The 15,408-nt window shown below is 43.2% G+C and overlaps 1 protein-coding gene across 1 annotated transcript in view; it reads right to left on the bottom strand.

The window, feature by feature from the left end:
• Window positions 1-15,408, bottom strand: part of CYTIP (cytohesin 1 interacting protein) — a 65,463-nt gene that overhangs the window by 31,250 nt on the left and 18,805 nt on the right. The window contains exon 3 of the mRNA XM_082260675.1: window positions 159-213. Coding sequence (XP_082116801.1) covers window positions 159-213 — 55 coding nt within the window. The remainder of the gene's footprint in view (window positions 1-158; window positions 214-15,408) is intronic.

The raw sequence follows: 15,408 nt of genomic DNA, 5'->3' as shown, positions 1-15,408 counted from the left end.
ATGCTCCTCAAGCTTATTAAGTGATCCTTGATTCTTGGCATACCAAAAATGTATTCAGCTGAAGGGCTCAATGCAAACTCTTGCTCAACGAAGCATCCAAATATGTAATATTTATGTGACTGGCAACAAAAAGAAAAACTGATATTATTCTATATTACCTGAATTTCAAATCCAAATGGCTCATTATCCTGTTTTGTAATAACCACTATTCTCCTGAAATACAAAATGAAAGAGAACTAAATAAACAATAATTTAAAGTAACTAAATCATTACACTCCCAAACTGAAATGTTTAGTTTTGTTAATAGCAAGTCAATTATTACAAATAGAAATTGAATCTTCCACAAGGTATTTTTTTTAAGACTTTGAAAATGTAGAAAGTGCACCATTCAGCTATTTTAGTAAATCAGCCCCACCAGGTAAAGATGGAGGCCTTCCCAGCAATTTATGTCATCATTTCAAAACAAACTTTTATTATTCGTAGCAATGGCCTATTTGTGGTTTCACACATTAAACTGTCATGGAGACCACACAGAATCCTACACTATATACGTGTTGTTCAGTTTAACACTTTTATTTTGGTTGGTTTCTTTCGTTTAGATTACTATCGCTTACTACCTCATTTGTGTGATTTTATTCTTTTTTTGATGTTTCACTGCTGTTTATTGATCAGTCCAGCCTTTGGGTTAGGTTAGATCTTGTTGAATGCGGCAATGTCCACGCTCTGCACATAGTCTTCAAATTTGGTGATCTCCTCCTCAAGGATATGTGTGATTTTATTCTGAGAGCGGAACCCAATCCTCAAAATGTTTCCATCGTGTCCTTTAAAGAGAAGTTGAGCAAAAGATTGTCTTATACGGATCAAAATTCAGGCTGTCCTTGCTGAACCAGCCAAATTTTAATCATTGTATGGCCAACTTAAAGTGGAAGTAAACTTCCATCGATTGTTTGTACCTATAGGTGAGTTTATAATAAGGCTTACTGATAAGTACTGTAAATATCTCCTAAACATGCACCGCTTAGGAGATATTTACTGTAAATGCAGCCGATGGCGTCATTGGCGCATACGCTCTGAAGAAATGGCCACCCGTGACGTTTCTTCAGAGCCCTGTGCCATCATCGGAGTGATGTCACACGGTTTCGGCCAGTCACACAACCGGACTCTGCGGACCCGAAAGGAAGACAGGCGAAGATGGATGCGGCCTCCAGCGGTGACAACAAGGCAGCAGTTTACTTCCTCTTTAAGATTTCTATTTTGGTAACCTTTTATCTGTTATCAGTTCATTAAATTTTTTTTTCTATTCTTTTTTTTTTTTTAGGTGTAAGTGTTGGCAGGTATAGTGCCCTTTAGTGATGCAGTGGGTGAAGTTACTGCCCCTTTCTATGCCAGCTGTGGGTGGGGCCCAGGGTTCTTGGGGTATGGGAGTTGGAAACCTCTCAGCAGCAAGAATTAGTGTTGTGCCAGACGAGAGAGAAAGATCGCTCTGCACAAAGAACTGCCATGGTGGTCAATGAGGACACACTGGGGACAGAAAGAGAAACCTTGCCACCCCTGACCCTCAGCTAGCAGGTTCTGTGGCTTAATTTAGTACAGCTTTGGGATCTAATGCCTCATACACACGCATCGATTATTGGCCGGGAATTTTCGGCCAACGTCCGATCTGCCGATTTTTGGCTTGTTAGTATAATGCTTCCGACAACCGACTCCGACTTTTCGGCCGAAAAAAATCTGGTGTGCAGGCTATAAAATTTTTGTTGGCCGTCAACACAACGGCTGATTTTCCGTCAGTCAGTACAGATTTCGGCAGACAAAAATCTGATGAGCAAGACTGGGCATGCTCAGAGAAGAAAAAACACACGGAAAGTCAACCAGCACATGAAATCACTTCTGAAGTAGATTTTTGTTGGCCGAGAAAATTCGTGTGCAGTCTAGGCACATTCCAACCAACAAAACACCACTCTGGACAAAAGTCGGACGATCGGTCGGCCGATAATCGTTGCGTGTGTACGAGGCATAAGTTAGGAGCACCCCATGTGTGAGGCTCATCTGTGGAAGAGACTGTAAGATTTGGGGAAGATGGCTGTGATAGTATTGAGTGTTCTGCACTAAGAAACTACTGTCCTGTCAGGAAGATGTGTAATAGAGGTACATTGCTCTGCATTTAAAGGGTGACTCCACTTTCATGGAAAAAAATATCAAATAAAAAAAAAATAATGGAGCATATACAATCTCGTCATATTGTAATTGAATGTTATAAAAATGACCTTTCCTTTTCAATCTGCAGCTCTGTAATTTTCTGTGAAATGCAATATGTCTACCTGGAGGTGTTCTGTACACAGAATGTATACAGAACGCCTCCCAGATATGTCATTTCCTGCTTGTGTGATTGGCTCACTGATTTTCCCAGAAGTCTGCACCAAGAAACAAGTCAGATTTCAGGCATTTTTGGTGGGATACTCCCAGTGGAAAATCACATCCAAAGGAATGCAGGCCCTGCAATTTTCCTCATTAGAGCCCTGCAGGTGCAGCAACTGGTTGATAATTAAGAAATCACTCCATTAGATTCACTTTCCCACATGGATATAAAAAAATACAAAGGGGTTTCTTCAGAATTACAAAAGAAAGGAATTTTCAACTACGTTTTTTAAAATCTTTGTAATGTACCGAGATCACCCAGAGGGGAATTTTTTTCTCAACAAAGGTGGAGTTACTCTTTAATACTACTCTTCGGTGAGTGGTGTCTCTGTAAAGAGGAAGAAGTGTCATGTGCTAGTGTTATTAAAAAAATGTTGCAGTAAAACATTGGAAAGGCTTGTGGACTGGACATTCTTTTATTCTGGATAGACTGAGAATATGGAGGAGGCAGGCCTCAGGCCAATAGGAAAAGGTGACATAGAATGTCGGAGTATCTCACCAGCACCCTCATAGTTCATTGAGAACTGCTGTCTGCTGCAGTGGCTTGTGATATTCATAGTACATTCATCCATGTGGCCCCGCTGTTTTTAAATAGTGACAGTGGGTGAGGGGAGAAGATCCCCCACTTGCTGTCATGGGGGGGAGTGCGGGCAAGTGCTGTATTGTACCAGTGTACGGATGTAACATGTTCCAAAGGTGAACTTATCCTTGTCAGGCACTTTAAGGGTGTCAATGGTAGAATTCTTTATTACAGGTTGTGAGATCAGGCACCAAGCACTACAGTAATGCGCACTTGTACCATCAAGAACAGGTTACTGTTACAATCTGAGCTCAATCTTAAAGTCAACTTCTGATTCCCAATATAAATTCCTATGAACCTGGCAGCCCTGGTTAGATTACTTTCCATCAACAGCAAAAGGAGAAGGGTTTGGGACTTTAAATGAGAAGTGTGACCAAATAAGACCATATGACCAAGAAATATATCAAAATATAAATTGATTTAATTATGTACCATGGATGGTGAAATCATGTAACATGGCAAAGGCAGTAGATAGCATATATATATGGTCCAACATGACCAAAGCATGTTAAAAAATGGACAATGATTGATACTAAGGGTACAATATAAAATTAGTTGGTTATAAAAACAGAAACATTGTGAATCATGGTACAAATTCATAGAGACTGCATCCATATATTCTCTACGCGTTTCGTGTTTTTACACGTCTTCAGGAACTGGTACAATCGATTATCTACAAAGAGATGTAGATGAAAGTGACAATGCATCTAAAGGTATAAGCGCCCAAAATGAGCAATATCTACCACAATTCATCAATTGCTTACAAAGCTGATGCCTCATGGAACTTGTGAAGGAGGGTCCTCTAGTAACGTCTGACCCTTAAGCTGAGTGAGCAATGCGGTATGCACTTGGGGTGAAAAGACAGATATGCAATATAGAAGCCATTTTTCAATTTCCAACCGAGGGATGACAGTCTCCTCAAAAGCCCGTCCAATATTATTTCTGAGGATATAAAATAAGTCTTATATGATAATACAATAATGTATATAATAAAATATAATATAGTAGCTAAATGGTGGGTATTGAGAGACTGGTGAAATCCTAAATCCAGAAGGAGATACAAGGAAGGAAAAAGGGCAAGTGCTAATGATTATATAAGGGCATGAATTGTAAGCAATTGATGAATTGTGGTAGATATTGCTAATTTTGGGTGCTTATACTTTTAGATGCATTGTCACTTTCATATACATCTCTTGGTGGATAATCGCTTGTACCAGCTCCTGAAGAAGTGTAAAAACACGAAACGCGTAGAGCATATATGGATGCAGTCTCTATGAATTTGTACCATGATTCACAATGTTTCTGTTTTTATAACCAACTAATTTTATATTGTACCCTTAGTATCAATCATTGTCCATTTTTTAACATGTTTTGGTCATGTTGGACCATATATATATATATATGCTGAGGGGGGTATTTTTCCTTAGGCTGCTTAAAAAATAATAGGTAAGTAGGTGTTGCCTCCGTCCCTGTATGTGCTATTAGGGGGTTTTTTGGTGCCTCAGGCCAAGAGGGATTGGGACTTTAAGGGCAAGTGCATAGATATAGAAACAAGTATATGAATATATGATAGATAATGTTCCATTTAAAATAAACAAAATTTTATTTACAACAATGTAAATCCATATATTGTAGAGAAGACAACATGTTGTCTTCTCTACAATATATGGATTTACATTGTTGTAAATAAAATTTTGTTTATTTTAAATGGAACATTATCTATCATATATTCATATACTTGTTTCTATATCTATGCACTTGCCCTTAAAGTCCCAATCCCTCTTGGCCTGAGGCACCAAAAAACCCCCTAATATATATATATGCTATCTACTTTCTTTGCCATGTTACATGATTTCACAATCCATGGTACATAATTAAATCAATTTATATTTTGATATGTTTGTTGGTCATATGGTCTTATTTGGTCACACTCCTCATTTAAAGTCCCAAACCCTTCTGCTTTTGCTTCCGAACTGGGGATGGAGGTACAACTTATCTTGCAACCTCATTCAAAGTCCCACCTCTCTCCTGTATATACTTTCCATCAACACAACCACCTACGCGCTTCCTGGAACTGTAATTTATAACAGTGAGCTAATATTTCTGAAGCAAACCTCCAGGATAAGGATGGCCTCCCTTCCACTGCCCCCCCCCCTTTTTTTCTCTCTTTCCCTCCACTCTCTCTCCTTTTTTTTTCATCTCTAACTTCTGATACTCTCCACTTCTGAATGGGTCCTTTGCCCACAGGCAAGAGCAATACCCCTTATTGGTCCCATGGATAATGATATTGTCTTCAGTTCTGTGGTTTCCAGCTGAAGTGCCCTTATTTAGGACATGAAAGGTATTGTGATCTCAAGCATGGCTTTGATAATTCTCCTCCTTATAATTTAATGTTGCTTGGATATTTTCTTTATCATTACATCATTGCTTAATGTTCAATACTTGCGGAGGGAAACTCCCTGTTAATCTGTACTTGTTATCGTACATTTTCTTCTTTTTTGCATGTAAATTTCTTATAATTTCCAATAAAATTCAAGTGAAAGAAACAAAGTCAACTTTTTCAGAGGAAGACAAAATTACAGAGATCTCATCCAAAGGTGGATCCTTCCCATATGGCTATACATGCTGAGAATACCCCATATGGAACCTCTGAAGTACTAAGCGGATGCTGCGAATGGACAGACAAACCCCTAGGGCAGTGATGGCAAACCTTGGCACCCCAGATGTTTTGGAACTACATTTCCCATGATGCTCATGCACTCTGCATTGAAATTGAACATCATGGGAAATGTAGTTCCAAAACATCTGGGGTGCCAAGGTTCGCCATCACTGCCCTAGGGTTTCCAACGTGGATCTAGCACAATATTGTACCTTCACACCACTAGGAATTTTTTCAAGGAATTCACTATACAGTCTGTTTAAGTTTTGTTAGTCATCATATGCATAGGATAATTAAAGTACAAAGCACTAAATCCTGTTATAAAATGCACAGCTTGGCAGTAAGGCTGATAATCCACATGAGAATTCCTCTCTGCAAACTCCTATAGCCTGCTTTGTGACACAATGGCTTATACAGATATTCTACTCAACATTCGCTATTGCAGATTTGAACAGATTGGGATGACGCAAGCAGTGATAGTAATCGGTAGTAAATTCAGTTGTAATTGATGTAAGAGCTGAAAATTGGTGGGTGATGGTGACTTTTGTTTTGACTGAAGTTCCCTGTTAAGGCAATAGCAGATGTCAGGGTGTGCACCCTTTGGAGGTTTCACTTTTACTAAACACTTCTTTCATTTACTAGTACGTTTACAGCCGAAAAAAAGATCAGTTTTATTCCCACACAACTTCAGCCAAGACATTTGATTGATACCCCAGGCACAAAACGGCTGGCAGGATTGGGGAGTACGTTCCTTTTTGGCTAAGTACAAATGGCATTCAATCCCACAAATGTAACGCTCAAAGTGGAACTCCAGCCAATCTTTTTCTTTTTTTGTTTTAAATAGACTGGAGAAACTCTGTCATGTTTCTTACGGTTGTCTGTGATCCTGTTGGAGAAATGTTCTTTCAATTCCTGTTTCCATAGGCACCATCACAGGCATAGTAGTCACCATTCCCAAATACACTATATTAATAAAAGTATTTGGACGCCTGCCTTTACCCACACATGAACTTTTAAGGCATCCCATTCATAGTCCGTAGGGTTCAATATTGAGTTGACCCACCCTTTGCTGCTCTAGCAGCTTCAACTCTTCTGGGAAGGCTGTCCACAAGGTATAGGAATGTATCTATGGGAATGTTTGACCATTCTTCCAGAAGTTCATTTGTAAGGTCAGGCACTGATGTTGAAGAGAAGGCCTGGCTCTGCTCTAATTCATCCCTAAGGTGTTCTATCGGGTTGAGGTCAGGACTCTGTGCAGGCCAATCAAGTTCCTCCACCCGAAACTCGCCTACTCACTCGCGATCGTCGGTTACGCCGGGAGAAATGCAGGCGGCTAATGTAAAAAAAAAAAGCTGCCTGTCATTCTCCCTTGTGTAACAGCAGAGATCATACGATCCTGCTATGTAGGACCGTTGATCTCTATTCTTACACACACAGCCACATCCAATCACAGTTAGAAGCATACCCCTAGGGACACACTTAACCCCTCCTTCTCAATTAAAGTTAACCCCTTCCCTGCCAGTGTCATTTTTACAGTAACAGTGCATATGTATAGCACTGATTACTGTAGTAATGTCACTGGTACCCCCAAAAGTGTCAAAAATGTCAGTCAAGGGTCCGATCTGTCCGCCGCAATGTCGCAGTCCCGCAAAAAAAAATTGCAGATCGCCGCTATTACTCGTTAAAAAAAAAACAATAAAAATGACAAAAATCTTTCCCTTAGTTAGTAAATGCGATAACTTTTGCGCAAACCAATCAAAATAGGCTTTTTGCGATTTTTTTTACCAAACATATGTAGCAAAAAACAAATTGGCCGAAAATGTTAAAAAAATTTGATTTTTAAATTTTTTGGGGGGGAATTTCATATAAAAAAAAAATGTGAAAAATATTGTTATTTTTGCAAAATTGTCGCTCTTTTTTTTGTTTATAGCGAATGATCAAAAAATCGCACAGGTGATCAAATACCACCAAAAGAAAGCTCTGTTTGTGGGGAAAAAAAGGACGTCAATTTCATTTGGGTACAGCGTCGCACGACCGCGCAATTGTCCGTTAAAGTCACGCAGTGCCGAAACGCAAAATAGGTCCCGGTCAGGAAGGGGGTAAAATCTTCCGGGGCTTAAGTGGTTGAGTTGACATTAATACCCGCAGCGGTTTGCATGAACAGAGTGCGATTGTGATGCGGTGCGGGAAATGCACAGGAATCGATGCGAATCCGGCACCGCATCAGTGTGAACCAGGGCTCAGGGATACAACAGTAAGTGACAGGAAGTCCTTGGAAAATTAGGTGAATTCCCCTCTTCGTTACCACCAGACAGGTGTCCCCCATTGTATTCATTACTCTCATCTATTGTTCTGAAGACAACTGTATAACTTTTGTCTTGGTATTCAGAAATGTTTGAAGAAGTCCATGTCTAGGGCGAGCATTGTGCTTCTGCTTAAGCCTGGGAAGTCGCCCACGGACCCGGGATCCTACAGACCCATTTCATTGCTCCAGGCAGACGTCAAATTGTTGGCCAAGGTTTTAGCAAGGCGGGTGAATTCAGTGATCACTCATATTATTCATGAGGATCAGGCGGGCTTCATGCCCAATAGGTCCACGGCCCTTAATCTTAGACGACTGTTCGTTGCGATCCAAACACCGGCGGATAATATGGGAGAAAGGGCGCTGTTGTCTTTGGACGCCAACAAGGCGTTTGACAGCGTGGAATGGGGATATCTGTGGGCGGTGATGGAGGCGTTTGGGTTTGGCCCGGTGTTTCTATCATGGGTGCGACTGCTATACCATCAACCTCGGGCATCGATACGAGAGGGAGGTAGGACATCTGAGGGCTTCAGCCTCGGTAGGGGAACGAGGCAGGGCTGCCCGCTTTCCCCTTTGTTATTTGCACTTGCAATTGAGCCCCTTGCGACGCGTATCAGACACAGGGACTCCATAGTGGGTTTCAAGTACGGTCCTCTCCAGGACAAAATACTTTTATATGCGGACGACATGCTACTGACTTTGGGGGACACGGGTGGATCCCTACGGGCGGTTATGTCTGAGATCACAGAGTTCGGGAGGTTTTCGGGTCTCACCATAAATTGGTCCAAATCAGCGTTGCTGCACCTGGATGCGGACGCTGCTCAGCCGGTGGGCTCTCACTGCCCGGTCCCGGTGGTTGATAAGTTTAAGTATCTGGGGGTGGTGGTGTCGGCGGACCCAAATCAATATAGTGTGCTCAACATTAGCCCTCTTCTTACGCGCTTCCGGGATAAAATTAGGATCTGGACTAAGCTCTGGCTCTCCCTGGCGGGGCGAGTAAACCTTATCAAAATGATATTGATGCCTCAACTGCTATACTTCCTGCACAATTCCCCGATTGTTATTACCCTGAAAACTTTTTGTATTGTAAATACCCTCTTCCGCTCCTTGCTGTGGAAGGGAAAGGCGGCTAGAATCCGCTTGGAACAGCTGCAGAAGCCCAGGGATGGGGGGGGCCTTGCCCTGCCCAACCCCTGGCTGTACTATCTGGCGTCCCAGCTGCAGCACCTGGTGGGCGTGCTGTCGGGGGCTCCGGGTGGTGCGGCATTGGCAGTTATGCAGGCATTTACAGAGACATCTGGGGTACCGGAGGGACTGGAGGCACAGCTGTTTACCAAACCCAATCGGCGATACCCGACGTATCGCCTCTTACAGAAGGTATGGGATAAGACGAAACAAATGCAACAAGTGACGGGGTATACCAAATTTAGTCCGATCTGGGGTAACCGCGCGTACCCAGAGCTGTGCAAATTAGATCAGGCGGACAGATGGCGGGCTTTTGGGGTGACCCATTTGCGGCACATTCTCCGCGGAGGGGTCCTGCTACCATTTGCGCAATTGCAGGAGCGCTTTTCCTTACCCGACCACATGACATTCTACTACTTCCAGTTACAACATGCGCTGCGGGCTCAGGCTGCCACGGGACAGCTCCACCTGTCCCCTACTCCTATATTCTATCTTATGCAACAGTTTACTGACACCAAAGGGTTCATATCTAGCTGCTATTCCGCCCTGCTGAGCGCATACTTAGAAAAATACCCTAGCAAGGCCTGTGATCACTGGAGCACTGATGTGGGGGAGATCCCGGGAGAGCAGTGGGAGGAGGCCTTAGAATCAGTCCGCACGTGTTCTTTTAATGTTTCGCACCAGGTGTCTCAGTTATACATATTACTTAGGGTCCACCACACTCCTCTGAAACTGTACTCTATGGGTGTCCGTGACGACGATATATGCGGTCGTTGCCAAAGGGAGGTGGGTGACTTAATTCACCTGTTGTGGCGTTGGTCAAAGCTGCACAGGTACTGGACTGAGGTGCGCTCTGCTATTAATAGTACCCTGGGGATAGATGTGCCTGGGGACCCTAAACACTGCATTCTGGGCATTCTGGACCAACAAGTGGAGGACAGACATCTGAGGGAGGCGGCCTCTCGTGCCCTGTTTCAGGCTCGCTTACTTATATTGCGACTATGGACTGCACCTGAGCCTCCGACCTTTCGGATGTGGCTAGAGCAAATCGGGGGCACCCTTAGAATGGAAAAGGTTATTTACCAACATAGGGGATCTTCACAAAAATTCTCTAAAATATGGGGTGCTTGGTTGAATTGTCCGGGAATGGCCCCTACGGACCTCATCATGGACCGTTTACTGTCTTAAACGTGTAAATATGGGTTGGGGTTGCCGGTGGATGATTGCTAGTTACGTTGGGAGTGGATTGGAGGGCCGTGATAATGATACTGTTTCAGGCGCTGTTGTTGGGGGTTGTCTGCTTCAGGGGGGGGTTGTGATGTACTTGTTATGCACACTATTCTTTCTGAGGTGATGGTGATTTTATGTTGCTATGCCTGTACAGTGTATTGCAGTTTTCATGTGATGCTGTGATTTTCTCTCAATAAAGATGTTTTCTGATTTAAAAAAAAAAAAGAAATGTTTGAAGAGCTGGGTGGCCTTCCGTAGACATGAGACCCAATCTAAAAAATACCCAGGTCAGGTGCCTGTAAGCTGCTTCTGACCTACATAAATTCCTTGCCATACACATGACTACGCTGAGATTAAATCTCATTGCTCTGTGTTGCTGTTACTAGAAAGAGGGCTCATTGGTTATTTATGGAGAGGAGCCGTTTTCCTGACCCACGTAGAATGGTAGATGTGCATGTTGGTGTAAAAGAAGGATCGTTCAGAGGGGATTGTTTCGTTTTGAATAATAAGATCCCCAAGTTTCTAACAGTCTTTAGAGTGGCGATAGGTGAGCAGATTTCTCAGTGAGAACTATAGATACTGTGAGAAATACAGTATCTCACAAAAGTAAGTACACCCCTCACATTTTTGTAAATATTTTATTCTATCTTTTCATGTGGCAACACAGAAGAAATGATACTTTGCTACAATGTAAAGTAGTGAGTGTACAGCTTGTATAACAGTGTCAATTTGCTGTCCCCTTTAAAATAACTCAACACACAGCCATTAATGTCTAAATCAAAAGTGAGTACACCCCTAAGTGAGAATGTTAAAATTGGGCCCAAAGTGTCAACATTTTGTGTGGCCACCATTATTTTCCAGCACTGCCTTAACCCTCTTGGGCATGGAGTTCACCAGAGCTTCACAGGTTGCCACTGGAGTCCTCTTCCACTCCTCCATGACAACATCACGGAGCTGGTGGATGTTAGAGACCTCCAACGTCTATTTGAGGATGCCCCACAGATGCTCAAAAAGTTTAGGTCTGGACTCCACTCTGGAGACATGCTTGGCCAGTCCATCACCTTTACCCTCAGCTTCTTTAGCAAGACAGTGGTCGTTTTGGCTGTGTGTTTGGGGTCATTATCATGTTGAAATACTGACCTGCGGCCCAGTCTCCGAAGGGATGGGATCATGCTCTTCTTCAGTATGTCACAGTACATATTGGCATTCATGATTCCCTCAATGAACTGTAGCTTCCCAGTGCTGGCAGCACTCATGCAGCCCCATACCATGACACTCCCACCACCATGCTTGACTGTAGGCAAGACTCACATGTCTTTGTACTCCTCACCTGGTTGCTTCCACACACGCTTGACACCATCTGAACCAAATAAGTTTATCTTGGTCTCATCAGACCACAGGAAATGGTTCCAGTAATCCATGTCCTTAGTCTGCTTGTATTCAGCAAACTGTTTGCGGGCTTTCTTGTGCATCATCTTTAGGAGAGGCTTCCTTCTGGGACGACAGCCATGCAGACCAATTCTTTTTTCAGATCCACAGAGAGTTCTTCACCACGAGGTGCCATGTTGAACTTCCAGTGACCAGTATGAGGGAGTGAGAGTGATAACATCAATTTTTTCACACCTGAGACCTTGTAACGCTAAGAAGTCACATGACACCGGGGAGGGAAAAGGGCTAATTGGGCCCAATTTGTACATTTTCATTTAGGGTTGTACCCACTTTTGTTGCCAGCAGTTTAGACATTGATGGCTGTGTGTTGAGTTATTTTTAGGGGACAGCAAATTTACACTTTTATACAAGCTGTACACTCACTACTTTACATTGTTGCAAAGTATCGTTTTTTCAGTATTGTCACATGAAAATATATAATAAAATATTTATAAAAATGTGAGGGATGTGCTCACTTTTGTGAGATACTGTACATTTGGGTGTTTTCCCCCAATCAATCCAGAGTTAGGATGAAGCTCATGCAAGCAATTTTTTGTTCCCTTTTTGTTGAAAATAGAACAATTGATGTAACCGCTGTGATTTCCAACACACCAAAAACTATAGGCATGCGCAGCCTATTGCCCAAAGCTCAAACACACATGCACGTGTATATATACACATACACACAATAAATGTAATCAAGCATTTAAAAATCTATAAAAACATGGAAGGTGTCAGTAGAGCAGTAGACGGTGGCAGTAGAGCAGTGGAGTTGTCAGTAGGGCAGAGATTGGTGTCAGTAGAGCAGTAGACGGTGGCAGTAGTTGTTTTTTTTTTATTATTCTATTTTACAATTTTTAAATATATTTTTACAATTTACTTTTTTATTATTTTATTTACAATATTATTATTTTTTTCCAATTTATTTTGGAGTCCCCATTGGAGGGCTTTGGTGAAAAATCAGGGGTTTAAAAAGACCCCTGATGTCTCACTTTTGAGACAAAGAAAGGGACTGAGGACAGAGATTACCCAGTCCCTTTCTCTGCAGCCTCAAATGCACTAGACGGCTTACTGTTCATTCACAAACACAGTTTACTATGCTTAATTTATGAATGGACTCATGAGTGATCAATTCTGATCACTCACTGTGTTCATTCAGAAAAGGAAGGGGCTGGTAAATTACACATAACGGGCCCCTTCCTTCGCCCTCCATCCTGAAGTATCACCCAGTGTGCCCACAGCAGCAGCTGTTCCCAGGCACACCTGACACATGCTGTGTGCACGCCTATGCCAAAAACATTTATTATTAGACCCCAATCATTGTCTCATCATGTTAATCAGGTCTCTGGTAACTACTTTTAAATGCAATTAAAGACCTGAAAAAAATATAAGACACCCTTTTGAATGAAATGGCAACAATGATTAGATCTAGCTAATACTGCCACAATAAATGTAGTTGTAATGAGGTAGGCATGAATATATTATCACTCCCTCACAATGAGCCCAATGTCTAGGGTTACACTTGATTCTGTGTTATTCTTCAATGTTATAATGAAAAACCACCAAGACTAAAATAAAACAAGAAAAACATATAAATGAAAGAACATCTGTACAGAAACTAAACATTTTGTCATGTATATGAAACTAATATACTGTATCAGTCTTGACATAAGTAGGATCCGTGTTCCCCTTATAGTCTCACATTAGGTGTGTTTTCCCTGTCTGAAAAAGCAGTCAATCTGCGTTTCCACTCTTTTCCATCTGTATCTTCTTTGTTCTGGGTCTGTGATTTTGTTAAGGGGCTCTGGCCTATCTAACCAGTTCTGGTGCATCCGTTTGCGTAAGGGCCAGTTTTCACTGAGCGTTTTTTGCATAAAACAGGTTTTGCGTTTGTAGACAGGTGCACATTGTTGTCTTTACTGTAGGTGGTGCTCAACTGCAGTGGCAGTGCAGAGGGAGTGGAAGTTGAAAGGAACATAGTTCCTCTATGGTTTTGTTTTTTCTGAGTCATTGGGCCAGCAATCCAATTGAATGCTGGCCGCCCATGTGACTCTGGTGGCCATCTTAGTTGTGGCAGAGTCTATTTAAGATTCTTGCCCCTGGGTTTGGTGCGCATCCGTGTGTAGGTAGTGTAGGAACAGGTAACCCGTCTGTCATGGACAGTATTAGAGGCAGGGAAAGGTTCCAGATGAGTAGGGAAAGCGTAGGGCTCCACACTCTCCTTGGACACCTTTCCATTTGGGCTTGGAACGACCAGGCCGCATTCCACCCCTCCAGATAGATGCTGTCAGTTGGGCTGATACCTGCTCTGCTACACACTGTTGGCATCCGTGAGTGTTCCTGGTTGGGCCTCCTCCCACCAGGTTTGTTGTGAACAATTTTGCCTTTACTTCAATACAAGTTCCACTATTTGCACCTGGACTGTTTGTGTGTTATTGCTGCCCCACCATGCTGCACCCACCCACACTTTGCCATACAAACAACACTTAAAGTAGGTTAGGTCAGCCTTAAATAGGGGATCCTGCATCATTTGGACGTGCTTTGAGTGAGTGGCAGGTTAGAGAAAAGAACCTGCTGGTTGGGGACAGTGCTTAGCACGGGAAAGGTTCCTGACGAGTAGGAGTAGTTCAGGGGACACTGTCCAGTGCCAGAAGAGCATTATCAGCATCACTCACAGTAAAGAAGGTCAGCTGTGGGTATACAAGGAACTGCCACCTCTCCGGCAGAGGCTGACCTCTGGTAACCTTACTGCGAAATCACACTACAGAACCTGTACTAAAACTCTTATGTTGAACAGTGTGCCAGAATGTTATCTTATGATGATCGCTGAAGGTCCTGTGTGGGTGTATGGTTCTGCCTGAGTGGGTAACTTGTCTGAGGTCCATCCTACTTATTGACACTAGTCTTTACTGAATCTTGTAGAGCACAGGTGTCAAACACAAGGCCCACGGGCACAATCCGGCCCTCCAGGCCATTTCATGTGGCCCTTGCACCTCTCCTGCAGCTGCTACATCTCCCTCATCTCTGCCTCCACCTTGTCTCTACAGACGGCAGCAGAGAGGACAGAACTCCTCTGCCAGATCCTGTGCTTCCGCTCTGCAGCTGCAGAGAGGACCACCCCTCTCCCAAACTCAGCAATTGGCAGCAAAGAGGAGGACACAACTCCTCCTAGAGATTCTGGCACCTCTCTGTGCAGCTGCAGCAACCCTCTCCCCTACACTGGTCTCAGCATTCAGCAGACTCCGGTAGCTCACTCCAGCCCTCCTCCAGATCCTGCGGTTGCTGCTTCCCAGCTCTGCCTCCAGCTTCTTCCCAGCAGCAGCACATGGTAAAAGGGTTGCACTGGGATGTAAGGGAGGATGGGGGGCTCTTGACTTCAGCTAGAACCGGCCCTCTGAGGGCTACCATAATGGTGATGAGGCCCGCAGGGAAATTGAGTTTGACACCCCTGTTGTAGAGGATGCTAGTGGTTGACCCCTGGCAAGAGGCATTTTTTTATTCCCTGTCAACACAGTATACTCCTGTGCATCTCCACAAACAACTGCACTGTGCTCAGAATTCTGCTCCTGATTTGCCCTGGATGCCCACTATGCTCACATCATCAAGGTT

This window comes from Pelophylax lessonae (assembly GCF_965119305.1).
Source record: "Pelophylax lessonae genome assembly, chromosome: 6".
Taxonomy (NCBI): Eukaryota; Metazoa; Chordata; class Amphibia; order Anura; family Ranidae; genus Pelophylax; species Pelophylax lessonae.
This window is presented reverse-complemented; position numbering and strand designations above follow the sequence as displayed.